General features: G+C 37.0%; 1 protein-coding gene across 6 annotated transcripts; it reads right to left on the bottom strand.

The window, feature by feature from the left end:
* Positions 1 to 1,783: 1,783 nt before the first annotated feature.
* On the bottom strand, positions 1,784 to 15,208 carry LOC143853380 (B3 domain-containing protein Os01g0723500-like). 6 transcript variants are annotated; one of them, XM_077363131.1, is made up of 5 exons: positions 14,999 to 15,208; positions 5,732 to 6,167; positions 4,621 to 4,847; positions 2,870 to 2,950; positions 2,149 to 2,286 (listed from the first exon to the last, which is right to left on the bottom strand). In XM_077363131.1, exons 1-4 carry the CDS (start codon positions 15,080 to 15,082, stop codon positions 2,897 to 2,899), a joined length of 801 nt encoding a protein of 266 aa, XP_077219246.1. In that variant the 5' UTR covers positions 15,083 to 15,208; the 3' UTR covers positions 2,149 to 2,286; positions 2,870 to 2,896. The 6 variants fall into 6 exon arrangements, 5 of the variants coding, with proteins under 5 accessions (XP_077219243.1, XP_077219246.1, XP_077219247.1 ...); XM_077363132.1 differs by having other exon boundaries at positions 2,870 to 2,941; XR_013237098.1 differs by having other exon boundaries at positions 2,150 to 2,286; positions 2,804 to 2,950.
* Positions 15,209 to 15,474: the final 266 nt, after the last annotated feature.

Here is a 15,474-nt window from a genome sequence, read left to right as displayed (position 1 = left end):
TTTCAGTTGATAAACGTTATGCGATACTTCAAAACTAGAGAAGATTTTTTTTAAAACTAGATTATAATGATGTTGGCGAAAACCATTGAGAACATGCGGTTTGTCATTGAATACAAAATGTAGAACAAGTCATTTGATCTACAAGTTTTATTTTCATCATCTTATTTGTACCTACTTTTAGGGCACCAAATTTTGTTCTTTTGGCATGATTTTGATATCAATATAAAGGTTTTTTTATTACCTATCTAACAAATCCGAGATCACACAATTTGGACTTGATCTGATGAAGTTATGAGTGATTTACAGAGGTTAATCAAGTTTTTAATATTCTTTTTATTGAAATGGACAATTGAGATTCAATGCTTAGGTCTTAAGCCAGTTTTCAGGGTTTTTTGTCTGTTAAATAGATATTATCAAAGAAATGTAAGGTACTTACTTTGAATGATTAAATGAAACTTGGCCTTTAAGCTTTTGAGTTTGAGAACTTTTAGGTTCCAGTTTCGAACTGAGAAACTCGACTGTGATGAGTCGAAGTAAATATCATCCATTTTGACAATGATACGAGGGCCCTTTTACTTCTTTATTTTATTTATTTTGCTTCCCTTGTTAGGTAACGAGGCTTTTAAAATGTCCCACCTTTGTTCTTCAGGCATAGCAGAGGGTGAACACAGATGACTTTCGATCCCTTTCAAAAAACAAATTAAAAAGACATAACAAAGCAAATGCTAAGAGGTGGAATGTCTAAAAAAGATGTGATATCAACCTCCTCCCCTAAATTATGTCAGCATAAGTTGATGCCAGACTGAAATAATAGTACTTGTCAATGAACAAATGTCAATAAAAAACACTTTCAAATACATAGAAATTGTTGCCAAACTCAGGTTTAAGGGCCTCTTTGGATGCCTCTAAACATTATAGGACATATAATTAAGTAATTACAAGAAGTTGCTAAATTTAGGGCAAAAAGCAGTTTGAAAACTATTCAACCGGTTTACCCTCTACTCTCTTCTACTGCATTATTATCTCCTTCCCTCCATCTTTTTTTTTTTATGCTTTTTCATCTCTCCCATTTGATATCTTTCTGCTCTTCATGTGATTTTATTCATTGCACCATCACCCTCCAATTCAACTCGGAAGGAGGAAGAGAAGTACAAGAAAAAGAGGAGGAAGAAGAAGAATAATCATCAAAATTTGGCAAAAAAAAAAAATCAGCAAAAATCGAGTTGAATCGGCAAAAAATCGGGTTGAATCAGTAACAAATCAGCTTAAATTGAAAACCCAAGTTGAATCAGTGAAAAATCAGGTTGACTCGTCAAAAAATTAGGTTGAATCGGTAATAAAATCAAGATGAATCATCAAGATATTAAGTTAAATCGATAAAAATGGGTTTTTAACCTGTTCAATTGTCTTTTACATATTCAACCTGACTCTTTGCCGATTCAACTCAACATATTTTTTACCCATTCAACTAGTAGGAGTGTCACACAGTCTAAAAGACTAGTTTACCCTTTCCCACTGTGTACTCGGCTTCTTTTTTTCTGTGTTTTCATCTCCTTCAATTGATATCTTTTTGCTCTTCATGCAATTGTATATTTACTATTTTAGTGGCTTTCAAAGATGTGCCTTAATGCCTCATACTGCAAACAAAACTAAACTAAACTAGTCTTATTTAAAAATAAGGATCAATTTTGGTAGCATTCAAACAGGTCTCAAGTCATTCTTAATCCCAATTTACAGGAAAAACCGAAAAAGAAAAAAGAACAAATAAAAAGATATCATAGTCTTTAGTTGAATGTAAACATTCAAATACCGGCATAGTTGCGCATATATGAGAACAAATAAAAAGATATCATAGTCTTTAGTTGAATGTAAGCATTCAAACACTGGCATAGGTGTGCATATATGGAAGAAATTCCTTACAGCAGTTAGAGACAGAATTGCATGGTGATGCACTGCTGCTAGAGGAACAAAAAAACTGAACTTTAAGCATACCAAGAACCATCAGAAGGCTTGAGATTTGATCTGATCCTTATTTTCCTTGGACAATCGGAAAATATGCACGCACATTTTGAGATTATCCACAAGCTCAAATATGCAGGAATCTCCTTCTTCAAGATTGTTACCCCGTACAAAGGCAATCCACCCAGCAGACATAGTGTATCTACTCCAGTTATTAATTTTCCCAACAATAATTGTCACTTCCCATTTCTTTCCCTTTGGATCTTGGAGGATGATCTTGACTCTTTTTTCAGGAAGATGTGCCCTCGCGAAATGAGTTGGTATCCACTGCATGGGTAATAGCTAATCAGTAGAAAACAGTTACAACAGTTTGCAGGTCCGTCATGATCTATATGTACTAACTAATGTGTTGATTATTACACTAGGGTCTAGGAATGCTGAATTTTTCTTTTAATACACAAATTCTAAAACGGCGCGGGGGGTGGGCGGGGGGAGGAATGTGGGGAAGAAGTTGGAAGGGGTAGCCAGGATAAGGTCCAACATGGAGACTGAACAATGGGTCAAGTAGGATAGAAACAAAGCAAGGTAGAGAGGTAGAATACAGACGAGGGCTCTAGAGATTAGCAATACAGAAGAATTACAGAGGCATAGCACAAAATTCTTGGCAAGTTAGGAACAGAACATAATCTCCCAACTTAAGGGGATTTTTTTTTATATAAAGTAATTTTGGTTTGGTACCTTTGCATATATAGTCTGTTTTCATTGTAAGGGTAAAATAGAGATTATGAAAGAATCATTATGAGCACATTCTTGTATGATGAAGTCATTGAAGTGAATCTCTTACAAATGAATGAACGCCATGTTGGGGAAAGAGTATTATATTCAACTAGCCTCAAGAATTCTCCCCTACCTTCTCTTCCTAACCTTTCCTTTTATTTCAACACATAACCCAAGCTCCCTTATAAGCCTTGAAATCAATCACCTGAAAGACCTTCAATAATAAAAGTTACCTATTAAAAAAAACAGGAGACACACATGCCCAGGCAATCATGCATGAGAGAGTGCAATCATATGGCAGTTCTTACAAATTACAATGAAACCAACTCATTATTACAAAGTGATATTAACAATCAATTTCCCAATGTAGAAATTTGGACCCATAGCCATGCTTCCTTGAGACCTTCACCACATGAAAATTCTTCACCAAGCACCAATCTGTAGTACCTTAAGCCCCAAATCAGAAAAACACTTTCTTATTGATAATTTTTCATAAAAAAGATATAAGCTCATATAGACCTCACCAACAGCAGCCTAGGTCTCCTGAGGAACTCTATCAGCTTTCTAGACAAACATCCAACTATGTTCCTCTGATTGTCAAATTTATTACTCTTGTACGTCCTCAAACCCCCCCACCCACCCCCCCAATTACCAACCAAAAATATGTCAAATTTGATCATGAAATTGAATGTGAAGCATAGTCTCAATATCCCAACAAACCATTAATAAGATCCACGTGGAGATAACCCCATTACATCCGGCCTTTTTATCCTAAATGCAATATAGCACCCTAAATTTGGATTATGTTCTTCTTGAGGAAAATGCCCTAGCAATGTGATTGGATTTTGAACACCGTCCCCGTTCCCACGAGGGATGGACGTGTTTGCGTATGCATCGATTTTTGAAAACCTAGAAAAAATCATAAACTTTACCAGAATGTCCATGGCTTCATTCTAGCATATTAGCTGCCAAGGATTATTTGAGCATGTCCATAATTTGTTGCTTTTGGATTACGTTCTTCTTGAGGAAAATGCCCTAGAAATGTGATTGGATTTCGAACACCGTCCCCATTCCCAAGAGGGAAGGACGTGTTCGCGTATGCATCGATTTTTGAAAATCTAGAAAAAATCATAAACTTTACCAGAATGCCCATGGCTTCATTCTAGCATATTAGCTGCCAAGGATTATTTGAGCATGTCCATAATTTGTTGCTTGATTCTTTGATTTTGAGACTAAAGTCATGGGACTTCTGAAGAAGTTATATTAACTTGTAGATTGTATGTTGAACGCCTGCTTATTATGGATGTCCAAACCAAGCAAGGTCTCACCTGCTCAAAGCCTTGACAGCCCCAAACTTGTATAAGGGGTAGAGTATTCTAATCATCAATACATGGCCTTCAAGCTTCATGAATAATGAAATAATCTCATAACATGTTCTAAAAATTACATACAATCAAAACATGACAAAAAAGGAATTAACGCATAATATTTGCAGCATTCCCTTACTCACTACTAAAATATGCCTTTTTATTACTTTTGGCCTTACAAGCGCAATAGCATTCTTGTAAGGTAGAGAGGGTTTCTAAATGGAAGACACAGGAGAAATGACACACCTACTGATGGCAGAAGCTCCAAGGATGCCATATCAGGGGCACGAGGGGAAATTTTTTCGCTCCAAAGATGCATAGCTCCAAGTTAAGGGAATCCACAAAATTTAGCATCTAACACATTTGTATGAGGTATTATGTGGTGAAATATATTTACATGACGAAAGATAATACAATATATATGTTAACAAACACTTATGTCACATATCGGTCTGACCAAGATTATAGGGCAAAATTAATGAACTGAATCGCATAGAAATTGGCAAAATAGACTCACCACACTGAATCCCCTGCGCACTTGAGATGCAGTGATAATTGTCGTAAAAAATGGAAAATCAGAGGTAAAAGAGTCGGCTCTGTTCTGAACTTTTCCTTTTTCTTCTGATATCACATGCTGCCTTCTTCGCAAATAATGATCTCTTCCAGCAATACTGACATGACGGTCGAGATCCTCTGTTTCGGTCCTTACAACCCCTTCTGGTTTAGGAGATGGCTTACATTTGCCTACATCATAAAAATAACGGTTACCTAAACCTTATAGTAGATATGGAAATTAGAAATGGAAGCAGCTAACAGAAGCATTAAATGTGCCTCACAAAAAAAAAAAAACAGAAACATTAAATGTTAACTTAAAATGAATAGTCATGCATATCTGAATATATTCTCTATTCTTTGCTGTAAGGCCAAGTTTTGCAACCATGATTTCATGGAATATTAGTTTACCGGAAGAGTTTTTCTTTTCCTTGATTTTCAGCCACTTCTCGCCCTCTCAAGAGAATTGAGAGGGCAAGATTGATGGTAAAAAGTTGCTGAAAAATATGGAAAAAAATCATTTTGAATAGTTTTTTTTTTCCTCTAATTTGCAGCCACTTCTCGCCATCTCCTTACTCCCTCTCCTTATGCCCTCTCCTCCTTGCCCTTCTCCTGCCACTTGATAAACTAATATTCCGGGGGAAAAAAAAATCATGGCTGCCAAGAATGACCTAAATAGATAATGATTCCAAAGAAGCATAGGGTCAATATGAAATAATAGTCATTTTTTTCTATTTTTGAACTGCAAAATCTAATTAACGATAATCTCATTTCTGGGATTTCACATGCATCTACAATCTATTTGCAAGGCTTTTTTTGAAGCAATTAAGTATTATTATATATGAATACGTGAATACTTATGTGGGTAACGAAAGGAAGAACATCAAGAGAATATAGAAGAAACGTAAAATCTCATCAAAAGGAAAAGCAGGATTTGTGGGCTCTACAGTTTATATCTCAGGTTGACAGCAATTCTTTGTATGAATTCGAAATTCAAGATGCATGGAATAGAACTTCTTTACCAAGTGAAAATCTTTATAAACAAACTTGAATAAGAAGTAGTTTCTTCTCCTTACCTCGAAATGAATGTTTCGCTGGGGATAAGTTGTCGCTCAGATGGTTTTTCGAATCAATTTCACAAGCTTTCTGCCGAGAGACGACGGGACCAAAATCCAGAGGCTTCTTCGACAGCCTACCTTGTTTTTCTGGTCCATGGAAGAAAGTGGATTCTTGGAAACTGTCACTGGTAAAAATGTCTTCCCTCTCACATGCAGTTTTGTCGAAAATTTGTACACTGAAACGCATATTTCCATCATATCTAAAAACTAGAAACTCAGAAACCTTTAAGGAGTGTGCTTTGGCAAATTCCTGCCAACCATCCTGCAGATATGTACCATTGGTTTTTTTTCTTACTTCAACACGCCAACCCTTACTGCTAGGACCCTCTAGAATGGCTGTTCTTTGAGAGGATGCTTCCTTTGAAATATGCTTCATGAAAGCTGGTGGAATCCGCTACAAATTTAAAAACAGTTACAATTTCATAACACCATTTGAGGGTCAGAATAATGTGTTATTTTGCATTTTTAACTTCCTGGATAAATGAAAAATAATAAAAATAAAAAGTAAAAAATGTTTCTGAACGAGAAGAGACAACAATAGAACATACCCTAGAAGCAAACAGATGCAACATGGATTTCATAGTAAAAATTGATTTATTCTAAATCAAATACGTTCCAATTAGCAATGAAAAATCACATCCAAAGAAAGCAAGACCTAAGATTGTCATCCGGAAATCGATAGGAACAAAAAGAGAAAGAAAAAATCCGCAAATTTATAAACAGATATATTTTAAGCACACCATCTACCTAACCAATACACCAAAAGCTCCAGAGCTAATGGAAGGCTTTAGGCTAGACCCTTTAAACCTGTCCCATACTAGGCTGATCCCACCTAGTTTCATACCTAAGCGGGCCCCACTCAAGACTGTAACATTCCACCACGCTTCCGCATCTGCCGTCCTCAGCGGCCCCCTCTATGAAGGCTTTCACTTTGGCCATTTTACCATGTAGCCCGTTCCAGGTGGTCATTTGACATGATGGTTGCTGCGATGGCAAATGTTAGGTTTGCTATCGCTAAAAGCTACCTGATGGGACGCGTTAGGGTAGGCCCTTTAAACCTGTCCCATACCAGGCTTGGTCCCACCTAGTCCCATACCTACATGGGCCTCCACTCAGGATAGTAACTGTTGGTATTTTAATACGACAGTGGCTTTTGTTGGTATTTTACAAAGTTTGTTTTGTTTACAAAGAGCAGCCACTTTGGTTGTCGTTTAGAAAATGAGTTTTCCCACTTCATTCACAAAAGCAAATAGTCCTGTATTGGAAAGTGGAGGAAAGGTTCAAGGGCTTATATAGCTTTCCACTTCCATTGCTTTGTGAATGAGAAGAGAAGAAAGGGGGCCTACACGCATGAGCCACCAAGTGGACCTAGTGGGCTTTTGGCTATACCGGCTTACTAGTACGCCAACGTTATTAGGTAAGCTGCATCTGTAACGTCATTTAAACTGCTCTTTTCTTAAAGGTTGCTTTTACTACATTAAAGGGCATGTTGAACAGGGTTATATAAAGAGAAAGGTCTCTGTATTTTACAGAACTATGAAAAACCATTACAGAAGTTTTTTGGTCCTTCTTGTTCTTTAGTTATTTTCCTTCTTCTTTCTGTTTTATGTATTTTGATTTGGCAATCGGAGTGATCGTGTGATTTGAATATTTTGGATCGTGCAGTTTTTAAAGATCCACAGTGCGTCAAGCTGTTGTATCCTGAGGATGATTGTGGCCAGCATTCTACTGCATCGAAATCTGTTTCCGCAAAGGCGCAAATTCACCTTAAAAAGAGTGACATAGCCGTGCCTCATCTAGCCGCATCAAAAAGGTTTATCTAACTCATCTATTTTCTATTTTTAACAGAAATCAGGTACGCCATATTTTCATTTTGAAGGAAAAATCACCAACATTAACAGCATCTTTTCTTTCTTTTTTTGGTAACGAAGGGTGATTGCGTGCATCCGTAGGGAAATAGTGTTAGGAAATAATCCTAACGGTGGATGTGGCTTTTGCAAGATCGACGGTCAAGATCATTTGGTTAGTTAATTACTTTTGTGAAAAGTCATTAATGAAAAGACTTTATGTGAAAAGGTATAAACGTAAAGAGACGTTTGGGGAGAGGGATCGGCGCGATGAGGAGTCGCATCTCTTCCCACAAACGCTTATAAAAAGTACTCTTGGGTCCTATTTGCACACAACGAATTTGTTTCCAAACTTTGAGAATCCACGCTTGAAGAGAAAGGAAACCGGTCCCCATCACCGACTATTGTGTAGCAAAGAGAAACCTTAAGAGAAAGAAAAATAAGATTCATGGCTTCCGGTATGTCTTTTTCTCATTTCAATTTATTCCATATTGTTACATGTGATTTTCTCAATGTTGAATCGCTAAGATCCGTTGCCGGTGTTCATATTGTATCGAACACTTACATGTGGTATCAGAGCCACGGTTCCGGCGAGAAAATGGCGAGAAAATCGCATTAAAAGTAATTGAAATAGGGTTTGTGAAAACTTGTATTTTGAGTGCCGCCATCAATTTTGGAGTCGGATCGATGATTAAATGGCACTGAAACGTTGCTTGTGTTCCCATGAATGCAACGCAACAAACGGTTCGTCGATCCGATGTCTGGATTGCGTTTGGCGGCGATTTAAAGATGAAAATTTTAACTTTTGGGGAAGTTTTGGACCTTGCCGGAAAACAGTGTGCCGCCGGCGACCGGCTTGTCCGACCGGAGATTTTCCGGCGTGGTTGCGAAGTTCGTCGAGAGACGAGTCCAACGGCGTATTGTGAGCCTCAATCGGACTTCAAACGAAGCCGCAATAATAAATCGAACTTTGAGTGTTTTTTCGAATTTTGCTGGAATTTTCACTATTTTAATGAAGAAGACGATGAATAGTGTCGGGCTTGGCGGGCCGAACCGGGCCGCGCGGGCCCATCAAGGATCCGCGACGGGCTTTTCAATTAAAAAGGGCCCAGTAGACCCTCTAAGCCCACCAGACCGCATGGCCCAACCTGACCTGAATCGGCCCATAGGCCTAAACGGCCCAAATTTGTGTTTGACTCGGTTTGGCCCATTTTTGTGAGATTTTTGGCCAGATTATAGTGGTTCTGGAGGTTTTGCACCATTTTGAATCCATTTTTTGGGTCAGTTTTGGCATTTGGCATCTGTATCATATAGGTATAGTGTAAATTCAAAAACTTTTGATTTTTCAAGTTGGTTTTTGAGTCAAATATTTTAGGATTTTAGCTCAAGTAAAACTGGTTCCGAACGTTTTGCAACCCTTTGAAACCATTTTTGCTATCCATTTTGCCATTTGAGCACTGTATAATACACTTATAGTGTATTTTTAACACTTTTGACTTTATAAATTTGGTTTTGAGTCAAAAGTTTTGGAGTTTTGGGCTCGGATTAGATTGGTTCCTAAGGTTACAGACCGTTCTGGACCTATTTTTGAGGTCATTTTTGGTATTTAAGCACTGTATGATATAGTTACAGTGTAAAATCAAGACTTTTGGTTTTGTAAGTTTGATTTTAAGTCAAATATTTTGGGGTTTTGGACTTGAGTTAGACCATTCCTATGGTTTTAGACCATTATGAACCCGTTCCCAAGGTCTGTTTTGGTGTTCGGAGTCTGGATTTTAAAATTCCAGTGTAATTTTATAACTTTTGGGTTTTTTAAAGTGGGCCTTGAGTTTAATTTTGATTTCAAACTCTTGAAGAATTAACTAAATGCCATGGAGACCCAGTTATGTAAAGTTTTGATGTTGTTTAATGATTAAAACTCAGTCAATGAACACTTTTGGTTTCTAATTCTTAACTTAAGCACCCCTATATGTTGTTTATATGCTTTATGTTTTGCATATAACTTAAGGGTTAAAATGATTAGTTGAAATCATATATGGGACTAAACTTTTAACTTGAATGCACATTAGTTCATGCCAGATATGCTTAAAACCCAAGCTTATGGTTATAATAAACTGATAGTGTGTATTTTCAAATCCTAAAACATTGAATTATGTTTGATCATGGAACTTGAAAGTTGGTTTTGTATACACAAGTTTATTACATTGTTCATTATTTTTAGTTGAAATTGAACTATATCTTGTTATGATTGGTCACTAAATGAATGAACAAAGAACTGCGATTCCAACTGGGAAACGAAATCGCTTAAGGTTACGTGGTTAATTTTGAGAACAGTGTCGCATACAATGACACATTTATGGACTATGAACCACTTTCAATTGCGACTATTTGTCCAAGAGCAACACTTAGCCCAACGGATGACTGTTGTTTTGCACAAATAGGCGGTGTGAGAGGGCTAGGCCTGGGTAACCTGGTTTAGGGTTATACTTCTGCCCAACGGTGATGTGCGCCTCAAGTATAGGGTTATCAGGCCCTAGTTGGTCTCATGGGAGAGCCAATTGTGTGTTGTGGCACGGCCCAACGGACGGCCCACGGTGACACGCCTGGTGTCTCGCCAGAATCACAGTATTGTGATTTCCTGAATTGAAAATCGTTTGTGTGTTGTGGCACGGCCCAACGGACGACCCACAATGACACGTCTGATGTTTCGTCGGGGTCACATTTTTGTGTTTTTTTGTGATTCTGGGCAATCTAACTAATTTTCTCTTAAGATAGATTGATTGAGTATTGTATGTGAGAACCAATTGTGTGCCGTGGCACGGCCCAACGGACGACCACGGTGATACACCGGTGTCTCTTCATAATCATGGTATTGTGTTTTCTAAACTAGAAACCAATTCTGCATCATGGCACGGTCCAATGGACGACCCACGATGGCACATATGGTATCTAATTAGAAGTACACTTATGTATCATCATGATTTTATACATTTTAGTCATTCTTTTCAGTTGGATTGATTAAAATCGTGGATTGAGTTAATTAAACTCCATTTCTGGACTGAATAGGTGTTATAAGAAGTGAGCATGTTTGGAACTGCAAGTCTGTGTCTGTGACATTGAAGTTGTTGGTATCTTAGTGTCTTTTCTAGATACCGATTATGTTGAGTACTTTAGTGGGTCAGAAACCTTAGGAAGTGATGGAATAGATCTGCATAATTCAAGACTACAAAAGGCTAGACTATGTATCATTGAATGACAGGCTCACTAAACCCACATCTAAAAGATGCTTATGAATAGTGGGAGTTCAATGTTAGTATCACTCTAGTAGTAATGGTAGACCTCCATTTTTTATGCAATTCGAGATATTTTTAAGACTCGAAAATGCAAAGGAGTTCTTGAATGTAGTTAGTGAATATTTTAGAAGATCATTGGAAGCACTTGTAAATACCCTTATGATGTGTTTTGATAACCTTAAAGCATATTCACCAAAGTTGTAGTTTTGAGCACACTTTGAAAGGCTTTAGATTCAGAACCTTGGTTGTGCTCACTTTCGACACACCTCTTGGTTATTTTAAATGGCAGCATTAGAGTCATGAAGATATAGATTAGTCTTAGCATTATCAATTAAAGAGAGTGAACTTTGTATCAAGTGCCATTATCTTGAATAATAAATGACACATACTTAAAGTATGGATCCCTTAAGTTCGATATGGCCTGGAATTAATACCATATCTTTGTATATTATGATTTCTATTTCGTAAGTACTCTGGAAAAAGATTTGTACGTTTAGAATTCTATGTGAGGTCTTGGTGCGAGTTAGGTGCTTAGTAGAGGAGAGTATACCATTATATCGGAAAATAGAATAAAGGTGGCTGTTGAATCCATTATTACTCGCCACTCTTTTCTGAAATTTTGGTTTCATATGAACTAGAAATCTTATTCTAGAAAAACTTGATTCCTTTGGCTATGAATCAAGGTTTGGAAGTATAATGGATTCTCTCTAGTTTTCCATTTCCCATTTAGTGATTTTGGTTCTCTTCAGAGCAATCCTTATTGACTTGGATTGCACTTCTCTCAAGGTCAGACTTGGCCTACCTTGCATTAGAATAAGATAATCAGTATTGTTAGAAATAAATGAAATCGCGTGAACAAGAATTTATCCAATCAGTATGTTAAGTTTTTTAACCACATATCTGAGGATAGTTGGGTAAAAGAAGAATTCTAGATTCACTTGATTTTACCGATTTAAACAATGATACGGGGTACATTGAATGAGAAATATACAAAGATTAATCGGTTTAGGGTGTTACCAAGAGTATTGATCTACTAAAGGTCATTCACAATGACATCTTGGATCTTTGGACTCTGACAGTTGGTGGCGGAAGGTGTTACCCTTTTGGTTAAATTTTCTAGCCATATTTAAATGTGTCTATCTAATCAGAAGTAGAGGCCCTATCTTTGTTTGTGATCTATAAGGTAAGAGTCGAGAATTAACTTGACATAAACGATCAAAACAATAAGGGTCATTTATGCAACTCTCTGTTGCCTAAGATTGTGGGTTAAAACTCTTAAAACACCCATGTATTTTGTGATCCAAGTAAGGCTGTGCCTAAGACCCTTTAAGATTTATAGGTCATAAGGAAGCTGAAATTGGGAAACATGCAACTTTGGGTTGTTTACATGAGGCAAAAGTTTATAACCCACGAATATAGTGATTAAGCTCTATGATCATAAGTTGCAATTTCATAGATTATCTTAAAGTATTTAAGGGTTTTAGGTTCTGTTGATTGACCCATAGTACGTATATTGTCGGGATTAAATGTGCCAAGACTTCTAAAGGATGGTGACCTTAGTGGGAGTGTAGTGTCTTTAGTAAAATCACCTTTAAGGAGAACCAGATTGTAGTACCGGTACTGGTGATCCAAGATAAGGTGGTACCAATGCTCATTGGAACATTAAAAGACACATATAAGTTAACAACCCACATTATAGATGTTTTGGTGGTGACAACTACCGAACAATCGTTGAGGCTAAGGAAAGAGGCACATAGTCTGTAGACTTAGAGATTCTGCTTAAGGTTTAGAGCAGACTTCTCGACAATTGTACATAAAGTTTCATCAAGTATTCTCTATGTTAAGCTTTAAGGAATTGTCACAGGATAATGGATATATCTTAAGGTCGGAGGAGTAATATTATTTTCCTCGTGTTATGTGTTGATGGTATAGTACTTGCTAGTAGTACTTAGCCATGTTCAATGATATTCATACAAAAGAATTCAGGTGAAGCATCCTACATAATAGGAGTTTAGATTCACCTAGTTGGGACTCGAGGATTGCTGAGATTGTAGAAAGTCTATCTTGGTAAAGTCCTAAGTATTGAACATGGATAAATTACTCAATTTGTAGTGTTCCTATAGTTAAGGGTGATATATTCAGTCAGTTCCAAGGTCCCAATATCGATTCATTATAGGAATAGATAAAGAGGTTCCCTAATAGTTCCGCAATTGGGGTCTATTGAATATTTAAATCTGCACCTATCTGTGTATAACCTATATGGTGGGCAAATTTAGAAAGTACCAATGTTATTTATGTATGGATCATTGGAAATTTGCCAAAAGGTTATATATTGTCTGTAAGGGACTAAAGGTTTAATGCTCACATAAAGTAAATGAGATAACCCTAGTGTGATTGGTTAATCTAATTCCGACTGTTGTCGGAACACCTAGAGTTCTGCTCTAATATATTTTGCAGAAAGTCCTAAATCGTGGAAGAATGTCAAATTGACACTCAGTTGCTTCCACCTTGGGTACGGCGTTTATTGTGTACTTCAAGGCCTTGTACTATGCCTTGAAGTCGCGGAATTTTATCTCAGGGTTTTATCTTGTTGATAGTCGACAAGTTACTGGGAATGTATTGTGATAATTCCGCTGCGGTTTTACAATTCCAAGAACGACAAATCAAGTAATGTGGTCAATGTATTGACATATTGTCGTGAGGAAGTTCAGAATCAGTGTGTATCTGAAGATTACATAAGCACCGCACTTATGTTGGCAGATCCTTTGACTGAGGGCTTGTCACCAAAGCTCTTCAGAGAGCATGTAGCGCGCATAAGGTTGGTTGACACTTTTGATAGCCTATGACAGTGGGAGTCTGCATTAGGTATTGAGATACACTGTTGTGATCACATTTTATTTTATGATTCTGATATATATTATTTTCTACCGCTCCATTTTGTGCACATTACGTAAATAAATTGTGAGTACGAGGTAGAATGTCTGTAGACTATTTTGAACCATGTTTACATCTTATGCATGTATGCTTTTACATTCATGTTAGTAAGAATTACTAATAATATAATCATGGGGTAGGCTATTGGGTAGAGTTGGTGACCCAATGGTTACATGGTTTATTGTTGGTAGTTTTTGCTAAACGGAATGTTGGGTTTATTATCTAACTAATTTAAAGTTATGATCCTTATGTTTGGCTCAAAGATCTTGCTAGCCAAGTGAGAGAATGTTAGGAAATAATCCTAACGGTGGATGTGGCTTTTGCAAGATCGACGGTCAAGATCATTTGGTTAGTTAATTACTTTTGTGAAAAGTCATTAATGAAAAGACTTTATGTGAAAATGTATAAACGTAAAGAGACGTTTGGGGAGAGGGATCGGCGCGATGAGGAGTCGCATCTCTTCCCACAAACGCTAATAAAAAGTACTCTTGGGTCCTATTTGCACACAACAAATTTGTTTCCAAACTTTGAGAATCCACGCTTGAAGAGAAAGGAAACCGGTCCCCATCACCGACTATTGTGTAGCAAAGAGAAACCTTAAGAGAAAGAAAAATAAGATTCATGGCTTCCGGTATGTCTTTTTCTCATTTCAATTTATTCCATATTGTTACATGTGAGTTTCTCAATGTTGAATCGCTAAGATCCGTTGCCGGTGTTCATACAAATAGTCCTACCGAATAATGGGTTATTTTACATTTTTAACTTCCTCTATAAATGAAAAGGAACAAAACTAAAAAAGTAAAAAAGGGATTTGCTAGGGAGCATCGCAGAAAGCATTTCGCGGACCAGCTGTTGCATGAGAGAGCAGCCACTTCAGATAAATAAGACAAAATCTGAGCCTATTCAGCTGCTCTCTCATGCAACATTCCAATCCGCGAAATGCCTTTTGCAATGGTCCCTAGCAATCCCCAAGTAAAAAATGGCTATAAACAAGAAGAGGCAAAGAGGCAACAGAGGACAGATGCAACATCGATTTCATAGTAAAAATCCATCCATTCTAAAGTAAATACAGTGGAATTAGCGATAAAAGATCGCATCCAAAGAAAGCAAAACCATAGATTGTCATCGGGAAATCGAGAAAAAAAAAATACCAGACGGTGGGAGAAGTCTCCCAACAGAACTTTGAAAAAGTGAGGCTTCCTTTCTATGCAGTTTCGATGAGGTGACCTTGCCATTCTAGAATTAAAAAGTACGAACTACTCAGAAATCCCTTGTTATAGGAACAGAGAGAGAGAGAGAGAGATAGAGAGAGAGAGAGAGAGACATAAATTGAAGGTCGTCCAAGTAAGAATTAAATAGGATTGGTTCAAGGCTTCAAGCTATTATTTTAGAAAGGTGGGAAATTTTAGAAATAATTTTCCTTTCCAAGCTTTTGCCAGAAAATTTCTCCAATCCAAACAGTTACTTTATGTAAAGTTTGGTAATAAAAAACTTTTCCATAATTTCTTGCTTATCCATTGCATGATTACACATGAAAAAATAGTAACTTAAACCACTCTAGTTCAATGTTTATATAGACATTCAATTTATAATAGGGAATTTCTAGTGTCCATCACAAAAGGCATTC

The sequence above is a fragment of the Tasmannia lanceolata genome, unplaced genomic scaffold, assembly GCF_043159265.1.
Source record: "Tasmannia lanceolata isolate RefF3 unplaced genomic scaffold, GAP_Taslan_0.1 ptg000019l, whole genome shotgun sequence".
Classification (NCBI taxonomy): domain Eukaryota; kingdom Viridiplantae; phylum Streptophyta; class Magnoliopsida; order Canellales; family Winteraceae; genus Tasmannia; species Tasmannia lanceolata.
The sequence above is the reverse complement of the archived record's forward strand: the minus strand, read 5'-3'. Positions and strand labels throughout refer to the sequence as shown.